The 19901-nt window shown below is 43.4% G+C and overlaps 2 protein-coding genes across 3 annotated transcripts in view; both read left to right on the top strand.

Annotated features, from left to right (window-relative positions):
* Positions 1-377: 377 nt before the first annotated feature.
* On the top strand, positions 378-12565 carry LOC310871922 (phosphatidylinositol 4-phosphate 5-kinase-like protein 1; the record flags this gene model as incomplete). The annotated part of the gene is made up of 10 exons (XM_083783560.1): positions 378-689; positions 2366-2416; positions 2790-2941; positions 6914-7038; positions 7130-7164; positions 7262-7317; positions 7438-7547; positions 11122-11284; positions 12142-12289; positions 12530-12565. The coding sequence occupies exons 1-10, from the start codon at positions 525-527 to the stop codon at positions 12563-12565; spliced, it is 1041 nt and encodes a 346-aa protein (XP_083639686.1). The 5' UTR covers positions 378-524.
* An 822-nt stretch (positions 12566-13387) lies between these two features.
* Positions 13388-19901, top strand: part of LOC310872558 (endophilin-B2-like) — a 38338-nt gene continuing 31824 nt past the window's right edge. For both annotated transcript variants that reach the window (XM_083784529.1, XM_083784528.1), the window contains exons 1-3: positions 13388-13501; positions 15759-15900; positions 18996-19124. In XM_083784529.1, coding sequence (XP_083640655.1) covers positions 13439-13501; positions 15759-15900; positions 18996-19124 — 334 coding nt within the window. In that variant the 5' untranslated portion in view covers positions 13388-13438. The remainder of the gene's footprint in view (positions 13502-15758; positions 15901-18995; positions 19125-19901) is intronic.

Raw genomic sequence — 19901 nt, 5'->3', positions numbered from 1 at the left:
GTTTGTGGACATTTGTGTGGCATGGTGTCTTAACGCCCTTCATTTCAACGTTTTTAAGCATTGCTGTATATTTAACAGGGTGATGGTAATAGGAATGGTCACTTCATCTGTCTCTCCTCTGCACTTCAGTGCTGGCATTCCTGTTGATTGGAAGGTGCCAAGCACTGTAGAGGAGGAGGGGTGTTTTGTTCCTGTTATTTTGCATTTTTATTGTACCGGTATCTGCTTGACGCCTGAAATATGCATGGCATTGTATGCATTGGAAATTAGCTTGGTTTCATTTTGCTTGGTGGATAAACCTGTTTAAACCTGTTTGAAAGGCACGCATGCTACAGGTGAGGCCTCATGGGGAAGCTCGAGCCAGTTTGGCTTGGGATTTGCAGGTGACAACAGCAGTGAATAGAAAGGGCATAGCCTGTATTTCTGTTTCTTAAGTCATCATTTGTTGTTTTTTCCAGCCTTATTTATTTTTATATTCGTCGCCGTCTTGCACTGTCTTTTGGGAGGTAAATAAAATACCCAAAATGTATGTGTGGACCTGTCTGCTTTATGTAGCCCTGTGTCATTCGCCAACCTTTTCACAAGGTGTTTTTGAAATCAACCCGGAACACGACTTTCACCGTCTCACCTCAGTGATGAAACATGGCCTGCACGCAGCTCTCCAGACTAGTATTGACGTCCCAGCACCGGTAAGATAAGATAAACCTTTATTAACTCCCACTAGGAGGAAATGCTATTGTCTGAGCAGCAACACCAGAGAGTGAAATACAGGTGCAAACCAAAATAATAGCGATAATATAGGCTAAAATTAAAAATAGTTATAGGCTTAGGTTCTGGCAGAAGATGTCTGCACTGGGTACACCGTTTCTAAATACATGGTTTAGCATAATAGCATGTGTGATGGAGGGTGACTGATTTAAACAGTCAAACTAGAACTGGACTCAGAGCTGGATGTGGCTGCGCACCTGTTGTGCATCATGGACCTGATCAAGGCACAACAGGATAAATCAGTCATCTCCACAAACACTCAAGAGATAGCCTCTATCCGGACAGTGGAGAGCTATCGCCTCTCCTGTGTAAAATGTCCTTCCTTGCCCTGAGGAAGGACACAACACAGGGCAGCTTTCTTAAGTAGACTGGTTTATTCCTCTCAGTGCAAGGAATAACTCAACACATGACATTTTACACAGGAGAGGCGATCTCCACTGTCCAGACAGAGGCTCTCTCTTGAGTGTTTGTGGAGATGACTGATTTATCCTGTTGTGCCTTGATCAGGTCCATGATGCACAACAGGTGCGCAGCCACACCCAGCTCTGAGTCCAGTTCTAGTTTGACTCAGGCCAGGTGTGACTGTTTAAATCAGTCACCCTCCATCTCACAGTACTATATGTGCATGTGTCAATAAATACAGGTCTAAATGTACCAATGAATACATAAGCCTATCACCATTGAATTATGTACAGTGTCAACAACATGCTTCAACAGTGAGTATCGTGTATCATACTATACTGTATGTGCAATCAATCAGCAGTCCATGTGTGGATGAATATATGTACCTAAGGTTCTGTAGTATGTAATGTACATCTACTGTATGTGCAAGTGCACCAGAGTCAAAGCCTGAGTCAGTACTCCAAAATAACATCAAGTCTTAACTTCTTCAAATGGTTGTATTGGTTGTAGAGTCTGATGGCTATTGAAATAAGGCCTGGCCAAATCCCTTAAAGGTGTGCTGAGGAGGGAGGAGGGCACACGCAGCGTGAGGAGGGCACACGCAGCGTGAGGAGGGCACACGCAGCGTGAGGAGGGCACACGCAGCGTGAGGAGGGCACACGCAGCATGAGGAGGGCACACGCAGCGTGAGGAGGGCACACGCAGCGTGCGTGACTGGCTGTGTCTGTGTCTCAGTACATTTAAACTAGTCTAGGAGAGCAATATATGCCACATGCCTTTTCTAATTACTAAAGCGGATTTGGGGAGAGCCCATTAATGATCAAATAAATGCCGTTGTCAAATATTTTGTCCCCTGTCTCCCCTGTCAGGTGAAAAGAAGCAGCTTGGACTCCTCATGCATAGAAGGGGGCATGAGGTCAGTCCGCTGCCCCCCCCCAGGTTGGCAGAGGAAGTGTAGCGCCCAGGATTACATTAGATAATTGAAACTGGGTGAAAAAATGGATTACAAAATCGTGGGATAAAAATTGTATAAAGTTTTAAAACGACTGACAGAGATCCCTATATGCCTATAAAAGGCACAAGGACCGACAGATTTCTAGTAATAATCAGGTAGTGGTTCATAATGTAGAAAGGAAAATGCTTTCTATATTATTATTTATATATTTACACTATGTACTTTTGAATTTTTATCCAGCATGATCTTGCAGCAGAGCATTTCAAAGCACAGGAGACTCAAGTTCATGAGGTGAGTGGTCGTCAACACTTTGAATCTGTAAAATTCTCTAGGCATTGGCAAATTAGCAATTACAGGAATTTTGTATAATGTTTTGTTTTTGACAATGAAGGTTTGGCTGTTTTTAGTTATACTGTACATCAAATATTATTTACAAAATTATTCCATGAGAGCCAGATGAGTTCATGCTCATCAGGACAATTCAGTTGCTGTGAAATGATAATTGGTATCAGGTATATTTAGTTGCTTTTCAAATGTTAATTATTCATTGTTTATTGTCCTACATGGCAGTTTAAACCCATGCACCCACATTATTCCAAGAGGAATAAAACAAAAATAAAGAATCTTAAAGAAATAATAATTTGACCGGATTTTCTGCGTGCAGGATTTTGAGATGCAGACATTTGCAGGGCCAGTGTTTGCCCATCTGAGATCATCCCTTGGGTTGACAGAGGAGGAATACCAACACTCCCTGTCTAACGGGAATTATCTTCAGTTTGTCAGCAACTCAAAGAGCAAGGCAGACTTCTTTGTCACGTGAGTATAGCCTCTGGGACACATACTGTACAGACAAATACATTTAGAGACACACTGACTAACATTATGACATTTCTCCCCCCTGTTAATAAGTAATTATATTACAGGTACAAGACCTGGACTCATATGTGCTTAAAAAAAAGAAAAAGAAAGAAAGACTGATATTCTAAGTTGCAATACATTTTTTATTGCAACTTGTCTAAAATGGGAAATGGGAATAGTTTGCTACATTTTTTAGGGGGGTTTGAACGACATTTTGAGGATCCAATGGAGATTTTAAATTGTAATACTTTTCATTGGTTCAATATTTGTAAAAACCCACTCACTGACAAAGGGTAGCACTGACTTATTAAATAAAAGAAGAATAGAAAGATACATGGAGATAGCCATGGTCTCTGCCGACAGCAACCATACAATCCTACACTTAATCATTTTCTCCTGCTAACAGATCAGGTCGTCAATTACACATCATATCAAGAAGTAACATTTTTGTCATGACATGACATGAATATGCAATGTGTAGTGTAGTGTGTCTGTACAAGATGGAGTGGGGGGGATCACAAATCTTTAAATACATGGGTCTATAAAAGCAGGCACAAGGGACACGTTTGACCTAACCTTAACATCACTAAACTGAGCTTAAACCAAACCTTAACCTCACTAACTGAGCCTAGACCTAACCTTAACCTCACTAAACCTAAACCTAAACGTAACTTAAACCTAAACTTTGACTTTTAACTTTGAGTTGAGATTAAATCTATAGTTGATTCAGTCGACTAATATAGTTTTTTTGGCTTTGAACACTGTACCATTGAAATGTAATACGAAAATCTGGTGATCTTTGAGAGTACTGCTCTGGCTGAACCATTTCCCACACTGGTTACAGTGGTAGGGCTTCTCTCCTTTATGAATTATCTGGTGACGGTTGAGAGTACTTTTCATGCTGAACCTAGTCCCACACTGGTCACAGTGGTAGGGCTTCTCTCCTGTATGAATTCTCTGGTGTTGTTTGAGATTAATGTTCTGGCTGAACCTAGTCCCACAATGGTCACAGGCGTAGGGCTTCAAGCCTGTATGAATTCTCTGGTGTTGGTTGAGATGACTATTTCGGCTGTAGATATGTTTGAGTTGGGCAGGAAAGATATCTGGGATGGGGAATGAGGAGAGAGGGGGAAGAAATGGGAATAAAATCTTTTAAAATAAAATGCAAGCCGTATTGTATTATTACCAACTGATAAATGGTCTATATTTAGGACGGTAGCAGCAACTGCCAGGCACAGATAGGCCATTGGAGCATTGCTGGCCGGCCTGATGACTGCACTGTCAAAAAAATCGTAGGTTTCGTTTTTTGGCTATAGTTGGCCCAGCCTTTATCCAATCAGGATAGAGAGGGGCCTTCCTCCAATCATGATCGAGCGGGGGCGGGTCTTGGTGTGCGTGCTGTTGGCCTGTCGCGTGTCCCCCCCACTGTAGTGCGTGCATGTGCACATCTTGTTACCGGGGCGGACCGGGGGGTTTTCCAAATCACCCAAATCACTGAATGCTCCTTTAAGTTATTTGGCCATTTGGAAAACGAGGAAGAATCAGGTGCAGAGGTCGGTTGATCCCTTGTTGATGGCAAAGGGGATAATGGCAACTCGCATTAAAGTAGAGAATGCCTATTCCAGTCTGGTGGGGTTTTGTATAGGTGTGGTGTGTAGAAGAGGTCACGGCACCTTACAAATTGCTTGGGGAAAAAAAGGTTTCTATTTTACTTCTGTGATTTTAAATCTCTAATAATATATAGGCAGTTATAATCATCTGACTATTTACTTACTAAACATACTATTTGTACGTGCGCATGCATGCATGCACGCACGTACAGGTACATACACACCAGGCTATTTAATTAACCAAGTACCGACAACATTTCTGAACATCTGCTTTCTGTTGAAGTTGAAATAAAAGTTTAATGTGACATGGAAACATGCACAGATCAACATATCTGCATGGGTGACAGCAGACTGCTGGGCAAGTGCTGGCGCTTTGGCATGGGGGATAAGATCTTAATTTTCGGGCCTGTTAAGAACTAGTTTTCGCCGGCTGCCGGGCACGGTTGCACTAATAACTTTGGGGCAGGTCCGTCTAGAGTTTAAATGGACGGGTATCAGTCAAAAGGGAGAAATCAAAGAGGAAGGATGGATGGGGAAGGATCAACATATGGAATGTCGGAACAGGTCAGCTCCATATAAGGAGTTCTAAGGGTTTGAGATTTGAGGTCAGATGTAGAGTTGCTGGCCAATATTGATTAGATCAGGGATCTCCATCCCTGATGATGTCACGTGCTGTCACGTGCTCCATCCCTGATGATGTCACGTGCTCTCACCTTGGGTGTGTGTGACACACTTGACAGGGATTGCACGATTCCATAGTTAACTACCCCCCCCCCGAGGCAATGCCAAACACAGAGCAATATTTATTTCCCACCACAGAGTAACCTCGCGTCGGTGTCGCAAGACTATCCACCTCGAAGGAAAGTCTGCTAACCACGGACCGAAGACCAGCAGTGTCGGTAGGCAAATCAGGCGGGGGCACGAATAAATGCACGACTAGTGCCACAGACGAAACCTACACTCCCTGGACATGACGTCAGTATGTCGGTATGACATGACGTCAGTATGTCGGTATGACATGACGTCAGTATGTCGGTATGACATGACGTCAGTATGTCGCAGGGACTTACCTCCAATCCAACGGCCTGATACTAAGAGCCAAGCAGGGAATTGGGTGCCATTTTTAAATGACTCAGCTGGGAATTGAACCCCGAACCCCCAATCTCAGGGTGGACACTAACTGCAAGGCCCCTGTCCTGGTCTATGGGTCTGTGTGCATGCATGTGTGTATGTACAGATATATTACAGGATATAGTTTTATAGCAGGGGTCCTCAACTAGAAATGATGAAGGTCCACAAATATTTTTTTGAATAAGACCGAGGTCCGGTCCCATGCGCGGCGTCCATCGGAGAGCGGGGCTCTATGACCGTTTAGTATGGTCAAGCCAAGCTTATACAAATAAGATCCCCTTCCACCCAACCAATAATGGGGTGCAGAGTGCAGGCCCGGAGTGGAACTCCAAATCAGGCCGTGAGTTATACGCCCTGGCAGGCCACACTGTGCGCGCACATAGCGCGCGCCAGAATTTTGGGGGCCCTTGGGGGACATTTTGGGGGCCTTTGCAGCAATTTCACATGAGAAATGTACCATCTGATGTTATTTATATTATTAACTTAAACTTTTTTTTTTTTTTTTTTTTGGTGGTCCGCAAAGAGGTGGTCCGCGGTCCGGTTGCGGATCGCGGTCCGCCAGTTGAGTACCCCTGTTTTATAGTATGGGGCTCTAGACCGGTTGGCACTGGCTAAAAATCGTAATAGAAGAAACAAGGTTACTGTATGAGCCTGGGGACGTGAGGTTAGTACTGTACTGTACTGTACTGTACTGTACTGTATGAGCCTGGGGACGTGAGGTTAGCTGTGAAGGCATGGCCAAGACAATGCCACTCTTGACAGGCCTATACTACTGACCACCGTCATCTGCCACCGCCACCACACAGTCATTACTACTGACACACAGTACACACAGTCATTACTACTGACCACCGTCATCTGCCACCGCCACCACACAGTCATTGTGGATAAACCTACTGAAGAATCACCATATTGGTCAACCTGGCTTCACTGTTTTGAGAGTGCCAAATACAGGCAGAGACTTTCTTTTCTTTTTTCATTATTTTTTAGCTAAATCTATAGCCTATCTGCAATGTGCTGTGAGCTTACAACAAAGTATAACATGGGGGTTAGGGGTTAAAATAAATGCATGACTAGTGCCACAGACAAAACCTACATTTTCACTTGAAAAAAGAAACGTCCACACTGCTGACAGTCTACCGAACACAGTATCCATATTATGCTCTCAATTCTGTATCCCTGGTTCTAGGAATAATAAGAGGTTCTTCTTAAAGACACAGAGCAAGCGGGAGGTGCAGTTCCTTCTGTCTAACCTGCAGGCATATATGGACCACTTGGAGAAATACCCCCATTCTCTAATAGTGAAGTTCCTAGGTAAGAGTCAAACGAATCCTACCAAGTGTTGGGGATGTTCAAAATGGGTTTATATGGAGAAGACCCAAAACATATTTTTTACATTCCACAGGTGTCCATAGGATTGTTATTCCAAACGAAACAAAGGTACAGCATTTGGATCTGTACACACCAACAAATACATGCATATGAATGAGCATTGCTTAAGTTTCTATGTCACCCTCTCTGTTTCAATCTGTTCTAGAAGTACTTCATTGTGATGCAGAGTGTGTTTTACCCTGATGAGAGGATCAATATTAGGTAGGCCTATTTTCATTGTTTGTTATAATGATGATTTTTTTTACCTCTATTTTATAAATTGGACGATTCTAGCATATGAAGTAAGTTATCTTAATGGTGAACATGCTGTTGATTATTCAGATATGACATTAAGGGCTGTGAGGTGGGCAGATGGACTGATCCTGCCGAGGGAAACCATGTTATAAAGGTTCTGAAGGATAAGAACTTTGAAGGAGAGCACATCACATTGGGTAAGAGCCTTGTTGTCTGTTGCACGCACGCACGTGAGCACACACACACACACACACACACACACACGCACACACACACACACACACACACACACACACACACACACACACACACACACACTCTCTCCCTTCCTGCGTTATAGCAAAATACTAAATTATACAGTGCTTTGCGTTAACTCGCATATATGACCACGTCACTCACTGAAAATAAAACATGTATACATTTGGTGTTATGTGATGTTATATAAGTTAATAAATCATTTCCACAGTAAAATCAGAATGGGAATCAATATTGTCACATTATCGCATTACAAGTAGGAGTGAAATTCTTTAGTTGTGCAGGCTCACCATTGCAGTTAAAAGAGGAGAGGCATAAAGTGCATAATATATGACTGCACGATACAATTTTAGTGACTAAAATGACTAATAAATAAGTCATGACTGTACGTGTATAAATATAAAATGATGCTTTCAGCCTTAGGGTGGTGAATGTGCCTGATGATGCTTTCAGCCTTAGGGTGGTGAATGTGCCTGATGATGCTTTCAGCCTTAGGGTGGTGAATGTGCCTGATGATGCTTTCAGCCTTAGGGTGGTGAATGTGCCTGATGATGCTTTCAGCCTTAGGGTGGTGAATGTGCCTGATGATGCTTTCAGCCTTAGGGTGGTGAATGTGCCTGATGATGCTTTCAGCCTTAGGGTGGTGGATGTGCCTGATGATGCTTTCAGCCTTAGGGTGGTGAATGTGCCTGATGATGCTTTCAGCCTTAGGGTGGTGAATGTGCCTGATGATGCTTTCAGCCTTAGGGTGGTGAATGTGCCTGATGATGCTTTCAGCCTTAGGGTGGTGAATGTGCCTGATGATGCTTTCAGCCTTAGGGTGGTGGATGTGCCTGATGATGCTTTCAGCCTTAGGGTGGTGGATGTGCCTGATGATGCTTTCAGCCTTAGGGTGGTGGATGTGCCTGATGGTGCTTTCAGCCTTAGGGTGGTGAATGTGCCTGATGATGCTTTCAGCCTTAGGGTGGTGGATGTGCCTGATGATGCTTTCAGCCTTAGGGTGGTGAATGTGCCTGATGATGCTTTCAGCCTTAGGGTGGTGAATGTGCCTGATGATGCTTTCAGCCTTAGGGTGGTGAATGTGCCTGATGATGCTTTCAGCCTTAGGGTGGTGAATGTGCCTGATGATGCTTTCAGCCTTAGGGTGGTGGATGTGCCTGATGATGCTTTCAGCCTTAGGGTGGTGGATGTGCCTGATGATGCTTTCAGCCTTAGGGTGGTGAATGTGCCTGATGATGCTTTCAGCCTTAGGGTGGTGGATGTGCCTGATGGTGCTTTCAGCCTTAGGGTGGTGAATGTGCCTGATGATGCTTTCAGCCTTAGGGTGGTGAATGTGCCTGATGATGCTTTCAGCCTTAGGGTGGTGAATGTGCCTGATGATGCTTTCAGCCTTAGGGTGGTGAATGTGCCTGATGATGCTTTCAGCCTTAGGGTGGTGAATGTGCCTGATGATGCTTTCAGCCTTAGGGTGGTGAATGTGCCTGATGATGCTTTCAGCCTTAGGGTGGTGAATGTGCCTGATGATGCTTTCAGCCTTAGGGTGGTGAATGTGCCTGATGATGCTTTCAGCCTTAGGGTGGTGAATGTGCATGATGATGCTTTCAGCCTTAGGGTGGTGAATGTGCCTGATGATGCTTTCAGCCTTAGGGTGGTGGATGTGCCTGATGATGCTTTCAGCCTTAGGGTGGTGGATGTGCCTGATGATGCTTTCAGCCTTAGGGTGGTGAATGTGCCTGATGATGCTTTCAGCCTTAGGGTGGTGAATGTGCCTGATGATGCTTTCAGCCTTAGGGTGGTGAATGTGCCTGATGATGCTTTCAGCCTTAGGGTGGTGAATGTGCCTGATGATGCTTTCAGCCTTAGGGTGGTGAATGTGCCTGATGATGCTTTCAGCCTTAGGGTGGTGGATGTGCCTGATGATGCTTTCAGCCTTAGGGTGGTGAATGTGCCTGATGATGCTTTCAGCCTTAGGGTGGTGAATGTGCCTGATGATGCTTTCAGCCTTAGGGTGGTGAATGTGCCTGATGATGCTTTCAGCCTTAGGGTGGTGAATGTGCCTGATGATGCTTTCAGCCTTAGGGTGGTGAATGTGCCTGATGATGCTTTCAGCCTTAGGGTGGTGAATGTGCCTGATGATGCTTTCAGCCTTAGGGTGGTGGATGTGCCTGATGATGCTTTCAGCCTTAGGGTGGTGAATGTGCCTGATGATGCTTTCAGCCTTAGGGTGGTGAATGTGCCTGATGATGCTTTCAGCCTTAGGGTGGTGAATGTGCCTGATGATGCTTTCAGCCTTAGGGTGGTGAATGTGCCTGATGATGCTTTCAGCCTTAGGGTGGTGAATGTGCCTGATGATGCTTTCAGCCTTAGGGTGGTGAATGTGCCTGATGATGCTTTCAGCCTTAGTCACACAACATCTCTGGTGTGTATCCTGGAGGACAGGAAGCTCCCCTCATGGTGTGCTGTGCTGTTCGCACCACTCTCTGCAGTGATTTGCGTTCCGCAGCGATGCAGTTCACTCTCTGCAGTGATTTGCGTTCCGCAGCGATGCAGTTCCCGACCCAGGCAGTGGTGCCACTTGTCTCTGAGGATGCGGAGGCTCACTCTGAACTTCTTCAGTCATTGGGCCTTTTTGTGGTGTGTGTGTGTGTGTGTGTGTGTGTGTGTGTGTGTGTGTGTGTGTGTGTGTGTGTGTGTGTGTGTGTGTGTGTGTGTGTGTGTGTGTGTGTGTGTGTGTGACTGTGTGTGTGTGTGTGTGTGTGTGTGTGTGACTGTGTGTGTGTGTGTGTGTGTGTGTGTGTGTGTGTGTGACTGTGTGTGTGTGTGTGTGTGTGTGTGTGTGTGTGTGTGTGTGTGTGTGTGTGTGTGTGTGTGTGTGTGTGTGTGTGTGTGTGTGTGGACCACTTCAGGTTCCTTGAGATGTGTATCCCAAGGAATTTGAAGTCACAGACCTGCTCCACAACAACACCATTTTTTTAAGATTTGTTTTTGGCTTTTATGCCTTTATTGATGGTTTCAAGTGAAGATTGACAGGAGGGAGGGAGAGAGGGGGGGGGGGGGGGAGACATGCAGCAAGGGACTCGAACACGCGACGCGCTGTCAGGCCAGAGCCTATATGTGGCATGCGCCCGGACCGCTATGCCACTGGGTGCCCCCACAGCAACACCGTTGATACATGGTAAATAGGTCCTAAAATCCACAATCAGCTCCTTTGTGTTACTGATGCTGAGAGCCAGGCTGTTCTACTGGCACCACTGTGTCAGTGTTCCAACCTCAGCTCTGTAGGTCATCTCGTCATCATTTTCCATCACCGTCCACATATTTGATCACAACGTTGGAGCTGTGCGTGGCTGCACAGTTAAGCAACTCAAAATGAACTCTTAATTTAACTCTTGAGAGTGTATGTATACCTATTGAGAGTGTACTGATAATGATGTGTACACTCTCAGAGTTAAGTCTATAAATAAACAGTGGATTTGACTGTTCCGGGAGGTTTATTTTAAATGTCTGTGTTGCCAGGTCACCAGAAATCCTGGTTTGTAAACCAGGTGAAAATTGACACCACTTTTCTCCGTGGGCTCAACGTGCTGGATTACAGTCTCCTGTTGGCCAATCAGCCGCTGCACCGAGACGAGCTGGAAGGGAGACACTCCCTCGCAAACAACACTGTTCGCACTACAAAGTAGGTTTTAGTGTAAACATATAATATCATAAACATGACATAGTTGTTCTGTCATGTATTTTTGTTTTCAAAATGTTTATCCAGTTTATCCATGGTAAGGAATAATGAATCTGTCCTATATTCTAATTCTGATGGGACATCTTTAAATAAATTGCAGTTGACGCCAATATTCTGCCAATACTCTGCTGAGAAGCAGAGTAGGTTGCAGTGTTGATTTCGTCGACTAAAACTATGACAAAAAATGTTCGTCGACTACCTTTTTTCACTGACTAAATGAAAACTAAGCTATGACGACTAAAACTAAGACTAAATATATTGATGATTTCGTCAACAAATAAAAACTAGACTAAAATGTTAGGAAGGGACAAGAGATCCAATATAAGTCATTTTACACTTTGTTGCATGCTGAAAATAGCAGATCTACAAGCTCACAACGCGTATTTCAGCAAGTGTAAATCACGACGGCCAGCCAAAATACATTTTAGTCGACTAAATCAGCCATAGATTTAGTCGACAAAAATCGTATGATATTTAGTCGACTTAAACTATACACTAAAACTAAGACATTCCTGGTGACTAAAATGTGACTAAAACTAAAGGAAAACTATTCAAAAGACTAAAACTAAAATAAAATTGCTGCCAAAAACAAGACTGGATTGCACCCAAATTGTTGTTTTAGTTACACATGAACCTCTTGATGGCAGATAACATTTGCATAAAGGAAACGTATATTAAAAGGTAGACTAATTCAATTTTGTAAAGTCAAATAGAAAGAGATCATCAAATATAATCAATTTATTGTGCTTCTTATTGTTGTCTCACCCCCTGGTTCTTTTCTATGGACACCTGCGTGACAGTCCCACTGAGACACATGCTCCCTGCACCATTCCTTTAAGTTTACTGGATGAAAACTCAGGGCAGCGGCCACCAGATACCCCAGACTGTGGCTCAGACCAACACCAGCACGCCCAAGGAGAGACCCCCCTCCAAGAGATCAACTGCCAGGCAACTCATGGGACCAGCTCTGGAATCCAATTGCAAGAATTCCATAACAAGCACCGTCGCCTGCTGCCAAATTTTGAAAACGCAATTCACGTCTTAGATGGGCCTCGGCACCGTTACTTTGTTGGCATCATAGACATTTTCACCGTTTATGGACAGAGAAAAAGGCTTGAGAATCTGTGGAAAAGGTCTCGCTTTCCTGGCAGAGCTTTCTCCACTGTCAGCCCTCCTGCCTACTCACAGAGGTTCTGCCAGTGGGTACAGAACCACACCCAGTAATACCAAGAGAAAAGATCAATAGGAAGGGAGAGGAGAATGCAAAAACAGCATCAATATTTCACCAAGTATTGTGTTAAGCCTATAGCCTATTTATGTTAACATACTTTTGATGGTGATATTTTGTGTTTATTTATGCAGGCCTTTATTTAGCTCAACCAGAAGGGTCATATGCTATCCAAACATATCATTATGTTTTATAACTTTGCTTGACTATTATGCTAAACATACTGTTTACTATAAGAGCTATATTCTAAAGGCTGTGTCGTTATGTTTCAAGCTGAGTGAGCACTCCCCCAATTCCAAATACCATAAGTCATTCTTGCAGCCTAAATTGCATGCAGATGGGGGACCCCAAAGTAAATAAGACTTGGTGCATTTCTGGGTATTTCAATCCTCTTAGCAGACCTTGTATTGAACTGTGCTTTTCCAACTGTTCATAAAAATTGTCAATCAATCAAAAGCTATGTAATAGCTTTTGATTAATACTGTCAATACTGTCTGCAGACAAACCTCTGTTCCTTATTGTACTGTACATTCATTTGCAATTGCACATACATACAGATAGGCCTACATATGAGAAACTGGCGCTGACTCAATAATAGTCAGGTTCAGAGAAGTTTGGGGGGGGGGGGCATATTCCTCATCAGTCGAGTAAATATAAATAATTACTATCTGAAGATCAAAGTTATATATTTTTATATTTATGTACTTATATTATTACTCACAACAATGAACATAGAGATAAGAGTCCCATAAATAAGTCATACACAAATAAGTAACAACAGCGACACCTAGCGACTGTTGATATTCTGCAGTGGCTCGGGTCGTGACAGAGAGAGCCAACAATACACACTACTGTACTTACAGTCAATCATGGATTTCAACGTCAAGAAACTAGCCTGCGACGCCGGGGTGTTTTTCACACGGGCAGTTCAGGTAATTATTATTAAAACATGTCCGTTACATTTTGACAAAGCACTTTAATTAAACCGGTAACGTTATATAGCTGCTGCTGCTGCCCCACCGTTAGCAACGTTAGCATTAGGCTAGCTGCTAGTAGCTAGCTGCTGCTGCTGCCCCACCGTTAGCAACGTTAGCATTAGGCTAGCTGCTAGTAGCTAGCTGCTGCTGCTGTCCCACCGTTAGCAACGTTAGCATTAGGCTAGCTGCTAGTAGCTAAGCTAGCTCTGAGTTTATATAGCTTATGTTATGGATAGCAGTACTACATTCAGTACAGTTGTTGCACAGTACATTCAACGGGGTTATGTTATGGATAGCAGTACTACATTCAGTACAGTTGTTAAGTAGGTTATGTTATGGATAGCAGTACTACATTCAGTACAGTTGTTGCACACAGCAATGATCCATTGATTGTTTCAGTTGCTATTTAGAAATAATTTGGCCAGACAGAGAAGTTGACGGTGAACGTTAAGTTAACCCATTCTGACCTGAGATCAGATTCATACGAGGTTTCCACTGGACACACACTGGTCTGATAAACCCATTCTGACCTGAGATCAGATTCATACGAGGTTTCCACTGGGGACACACTGGTCTGATGAACCCATTCTGACCTGAGATCAGATTCATACGAGGTTCCCACTGGACACACACTGGTCTGATTAAGTTAAGTACTATTACAAAAGACTGAATGACAAAGTGAGAGCTTGTGAGTGACACAGACCCGGACTCGAACTTGCGGTGTCACACTCACGATTACACTGAAGGTTTGGGTTTAATCCCACTGCGTCACGGCGAGCCCGGCTCAGTTCCTTGAGGCGTGTTAATTGCTGTCGGTGTCAGCTGAAGAGTATATAGTAGCTGTTATTATGGCTGCTGAGCTGGGTATATAATAGCCTTAGTCTTAATCTAAGGTTGGGTATATAATACCATAATAACAGGTATAGTACGGTATATTTGTCCTTTAAATGTTCCTATGAATTGGATATGAAGGACCCCAATGGAAACAATTGCCATGCCATGGGCTTTCTTGAGTTTTAAATCATCTTGGCAGTATTGAACTGTACTTTACTGTGCTTTTTTTCCCCTCCTCTCCTGTAAACTGATAAAGTGCTTTTTTCTGCAAACTGTTAATACAGTATTCAATCAATAGAGCGTATGCCATGCATAAAGTGAGTAGCAAAGTGAGTTTAACGTACTGGTAGGTTTAATGCATCCGATTGGGACTTTTCTGTTTGGATGTATGGGCTGTCAAGGCCAGAAAGTAGTTTTTGCCACTGAGTAGGCGTTCCGCATAACTTTGGGATAGGATGATGATGATGTCATGCGCACACCCTATACCATAATAACAGGTATACATGCTCTTCTTCTGGATATAATGCCAATGACAATAACCCTTTTCGGCCTGATGTCGAAATTTAAAAAATGTCTTCTAAATCCTGACAGTTTTCTGAAAAACCTCATGTTTCTGTATCAGTGGTGCTCCATATTTCATGTCAAGGACCCCAAAAATTATATGTAATATGCCTCCGCCCCTCCCATCTGAAAATATGTTGTTCCAGGGACCTCCCCAGAAGCAAAGGTTTGAGTTAAAATGTTCACTCTGTAATAATATATATTCAATGATTTGCGCCACATTTTCACGATTTTTCAAAAATAGCAGACCTACAAGCTCATAGCGCGGCACTCTGTGCCACACTATGAGCTTGTAGATCTGCTATTTTTCAATAGCTAAAGTGTAACATAATGCTTAAAACACCAAAAGGGGTTCCCGTCCAAAATAGGATAAAAGATGATTCTGATTCAATATAACATACCATTCTAACAGGTTTGGCCTTGGATAAAGACTATCAGTATCATAGAACTTAGTGGTCATTTTTATCGAGTCTGACTTGACTCTGAATGATATTGAAAAATGTAAATACAAATGGATAAAATACATCTATGATAGTCTTGGTCCAAGGCCAGGACAGCGCTCTTAAGGCCTATTCATAGTCTGGATTTTCGGTGGTGAGGTGACCACCGCTCCGGTGGTGAGCTGACCACCGGAGCTGAAATAACGTTGAGCGGTGGTGAGTAAAAACAGAGAGAAGGGCTGGAGCGGTGGCGGTGGTTTGCTCTTCACCGCGGCTCAGTGACGTCATGTTGTAGTTCGGTGGTCACCCCACCACCGTAAATCCAGACTATGTATGAGCCTTTAGAGTTTCGATGATGATGATGATGATGTCTTTAGTTTACAGAAGAGAAGTTGGGGCAGGCAGAGAAGACGGAGCTGGATGCACACTTTGAGAATCTGCTGAGCCGTGCGGACTGCACCAAAAACTGGACAGAGAAAATATTCAGGCAGACAGAGTACCTGTTGCAGCCCAACCCAAGTAAGACTCCACCACAATGGCCAGTGGTTCAGAGACCAGCAGACGGCTCACAGAGCATCCATCCTGCTTTGCATTAGTGCACATACCCCCCCCCCCCCCCCATGGGAATTTATATGTTCAGTTTGGACAAAACTTAACCCTCTATCGATGCATTTTAGCCCATTTTGGGGGAGCTGGTTCGTCATTATTATACGATACTATTATTGTATCAATAATATATCCCATTCCTCCAGACAATACACACACACACACACACACACACACACACACACACACACACACACACACATTTAGTACATAAATAAAGTTAAGTGATTTATCCTGTCAATTGGTGGCACAGTGTCCCATGCCATGTGGCTTTACTTAATTTAATTGGACACAGACAGACGTATTTGGGGGCAACACCGTGATATAGAGGGTTAATGGATGCCAAACCACTTTTATTTTATATTAATTAGATTCTGCAACGAGATCAAATGACACTGTAATGAATTCAGTTGATGACGAGCAGCAGTTTCACAATGATATGCAGTAGCACCATGTTGGAAAACAGGGAACTCTAACTTGTGACTTTTTGATTCTCCATGCTACAGTTGATCATACTGGTGAGTATTATGCCTCCTCCTCTAGTGCAGTGGTTCTCAACCTATGGGTCGGGTCGGGACCCCCAGCCCAAATGATTCTAGGGTGTCCCCAGAGCATTAGTTTAGGCTGTTCTCACTCAACAGTACAGTTTAAGTGTATACAGCAAATCTGCACTTCTAAATTGACAATTGGAAGGACTTTTACTAAGACCTTTTTAACACCTGAAATGAAATGTCATTTATTTGCCTCAAAAGTAATCAACAAACTAGCTGATCTACTTGCGAGGCCGCAACTCCTACAATTCCAAGTGCTTTGCAAGGTGGCTGGGAGGGGTCCCCAGTTCACATTATGGAGGAGGGGTCCCCAGTTCACATTATGATTATTTTGGGGGGTCGCGGCCTGAAAAGGTTGAGAACCAAACCTCTAGTGCCCTGCCATGGAATCCTCTCATGCTAGAGATCTTTTTGGTCTATAGATGAACAGGGTGGGAAATGAACACCAGCCACTGTTCAAAATGCTCAGGGTACGAATATCTACTGTTAACACTGCTTTGATTTGTCGATTTCTGTCAATTCCCCCCCAAAATTGTGAGCGAAATAGTTGTGTTTGAGTTTGGAACCCGCCGGCTGTTCTGGTAGGTGGTCATAAAACCGTTGGTTTCCTACCCTGGACATGCACTGGGACCAAATCAACGCTTTACCATTTGGAATACGACCATGAGATCCATTTGTTTTATTTATGCCAAACAAAGAGACTCACAAATCACAAGGTGCTTAAATAATTGGTGGTAACGTATACCAATCTGGCACCTCCAGTGAACACTGTTGTGCCTTCTCTGGGCACACCTGGGCCAGCAGGTGGATAAACAACCAGCTCAGTGTTTGTGATTTAACTTGTGTCTCTATAAACCTTAATTGCCTATGAGGGGCTCTTTGGTCTCCCCTCTCACTTTATTGCCCTACATGCAATTCCCACTCATTGTGTGTGTGTGTGTGTGTGTGTGTGTGTGTGTGTGTGTGTGTGTGACTGGCTCATAGACATTCCTCAGTATTTTAGCATCATCCATAATATTCCATATCTCTGACCAGATGAATTGTTAACGCTAATCAGCGTAGCTGCATCTAAGGCAGTTTTATGGTTTGTACTAGTAGTGGTGTGTGTGTGTGTGTGTGTGTGTGTGTGTCACTGTCTTTGTAGTGTCTATTAGAATTATAGTCTGACGAGTCATAATTTAGAAAGAGTTTTCCCCATACCTTTAGAAAAATAGTTGAATGCTCTATAGCATTTAGAGTCCGATCTTTGTTGCTTTTAAGTGATTCCTTAGATGCCTTTAATTAATGTCATGCATCATTCATGAACGGACGTAGGCCTTGAATGGCAGATATTCCATTCTGTTCACAGCAGACTAAACAACGTTGGTTTAAAGCTCCCCCCCAAAAAAAGAAATTCCTTTTAATGGCGCAATGTTTCGACCCTATAAGGTCTTCGTCAGGCAAATTATTTGCCTGATAAAGACCTACAAGGTCAAGGTCTTGACCTACAAGAAAAAATAAATCCTAATTGGAGCTTTAAAGCAGTGTTGCAGATGTTTTACCTTCTTCTCCCTGATTCTTGCCTTGATGTCCAGCTGGCCTACCTTCAGGTACAAGATGCGCACACAATCGCCCCTGTGAACATCCTTCAATGAACACATGCTACGTATGAGCTCATTGAAGGACGTTTTCACATGTTTTAATGCTGCTGCTACTACAGTATGAATGCCACCCTGTCACGTACAGAGAATGTGCTCTGTGGGAATGTGTTTTCATTTTTTAGGAGCCAAATGTCCAGCTTTTGGTGTATGTGCAAACAAACTTTGTCCTACACAAACATTAAATGCCTTTGACAATGAATGGACAATTTTGAGTGTTCGCGTAAACACAAACATTTACGTAACGCAAACATTGAAGACAAAAGTGAGGATGCAACTTGTGATAGGCCAGAATGAGATGATGTGTGATGATAAGTGTGCCCCTCACTTCACACAGGTGTGATTTTTATTTAGAGATATATTTGACTAGATTTAAGTTTTATGCCAGAACTTTCAACAAGATTTGATACTGTATGATGAGAGCTGACTGCCAGTAGCAGTATTTAATTAATGGGTGAATTCATACAGAGTGGTACAAATTCGAATGGTTTATCCCCTCCAAGAAATTGCATCTAGTCGGTGTTCTATGACTGTTTATGGAATACATGAAATGTATGGAATATCAGCCATTCTAGGGCTAGAAGGGACAAGGCACACCAACCATGTAAATCCATGTGTTTTCTCCACCAAATGTGCTGTCATTGTCAACATTTACAGATTCTGCTACCTGGCTAATGTGACTTCTGGTGAATTCATTATCTGCATGAATGGGGGTAGAGGTTAGCCAAAGGACTGGAGAGAGAGAGAGAGAGAGAGAGAGAGCGCGGTTCCATTTGCCTGCTCCTACCATAAATCAGGGTCTCTGTCTCTTCGTTCACAGGCGCGAGGATTGAGGAGTACCTCTATGAGAAGCTTGACAGAAAGGCCCCGAGCAGAGTCACCAACGGGGAACTGTTGGGCCAGTACATGCAGGATGCAGCCAAGGACTTTGGTGCCGGAGCTCCTTATGGTCAGTGCGTGGATGCTAATGAGCTTATACTTTACTTAACCCATTCTGACCTGAGATCAGATTCATACAAGGTTTCCACCGGACACACGCTGGTCTGACGAACCCATTCTGACCTGAGATCAGATTCTAAAAATGTCAGTCGTTCTTCGATTTTTCAAAAAATAGCAGACCTACAAGCTCGTAGCGCGCCACTCGGTGGCGCGCTATGAGCTTGTAGATCTGCTATTTTTAAATAGCTAAAGCATAACATGATGCCAATACCAAAATGGGTGCCCGGTCAGAATGGGTTAACCCATTTAGACCTGTATGTTCTTTTACCTTTAATGCCGGCTGCGCCCTCTGCGTCACATACACCTCTGTGTCTCATATAGCAACATATATATATATATTTTTTAATACGAATTTGAAGGTTTTCAGAAAACCTTAAGTTATGTTTTAGGAGGCGTTTTTAGAATCTGCCTCGGATCTAAATGGGTAGAATGTAGGCATTTGGTGTGGCCATCTTTGGAGGGTTCCTTTTGTATACAGTATGTTACTCAGTGTGTTCAGTATGGCATCAACACTGTAGTTAAGATGTATACAGTATGTTACTCAGTGTGTTCAGTATGGCATCAACACTGTAGTTAAGATGTATACAGTATGTTACTCAGTGTGTTCAGTATGGCATCAACACTGTAGTTAAGATGGTAATATTCTGTGTTTAGGGCAGAAACAAACAAAGTGTGTGTTTGCTTTAACATAAGCCATGTTATGTCTATCAGCAGTGTGCTATTACTT

This window comes from Protomyctophum parallelum, assembly GCF_964188405.1.
Source record: "Protomyctophum parallelum genome assembly, chromosome: 15".
Classification (NCBI taxonomy): domain Eukaryota; kingdom Metazoa; phylum Chordata; class Actinopteri; order Myctophiformes; family Myctophidae; genus Protomyctophum; species Protomyctophum parallelum.
This window is presented reverse-complemented; position numbering and strand designations above follow the sequence as displayed.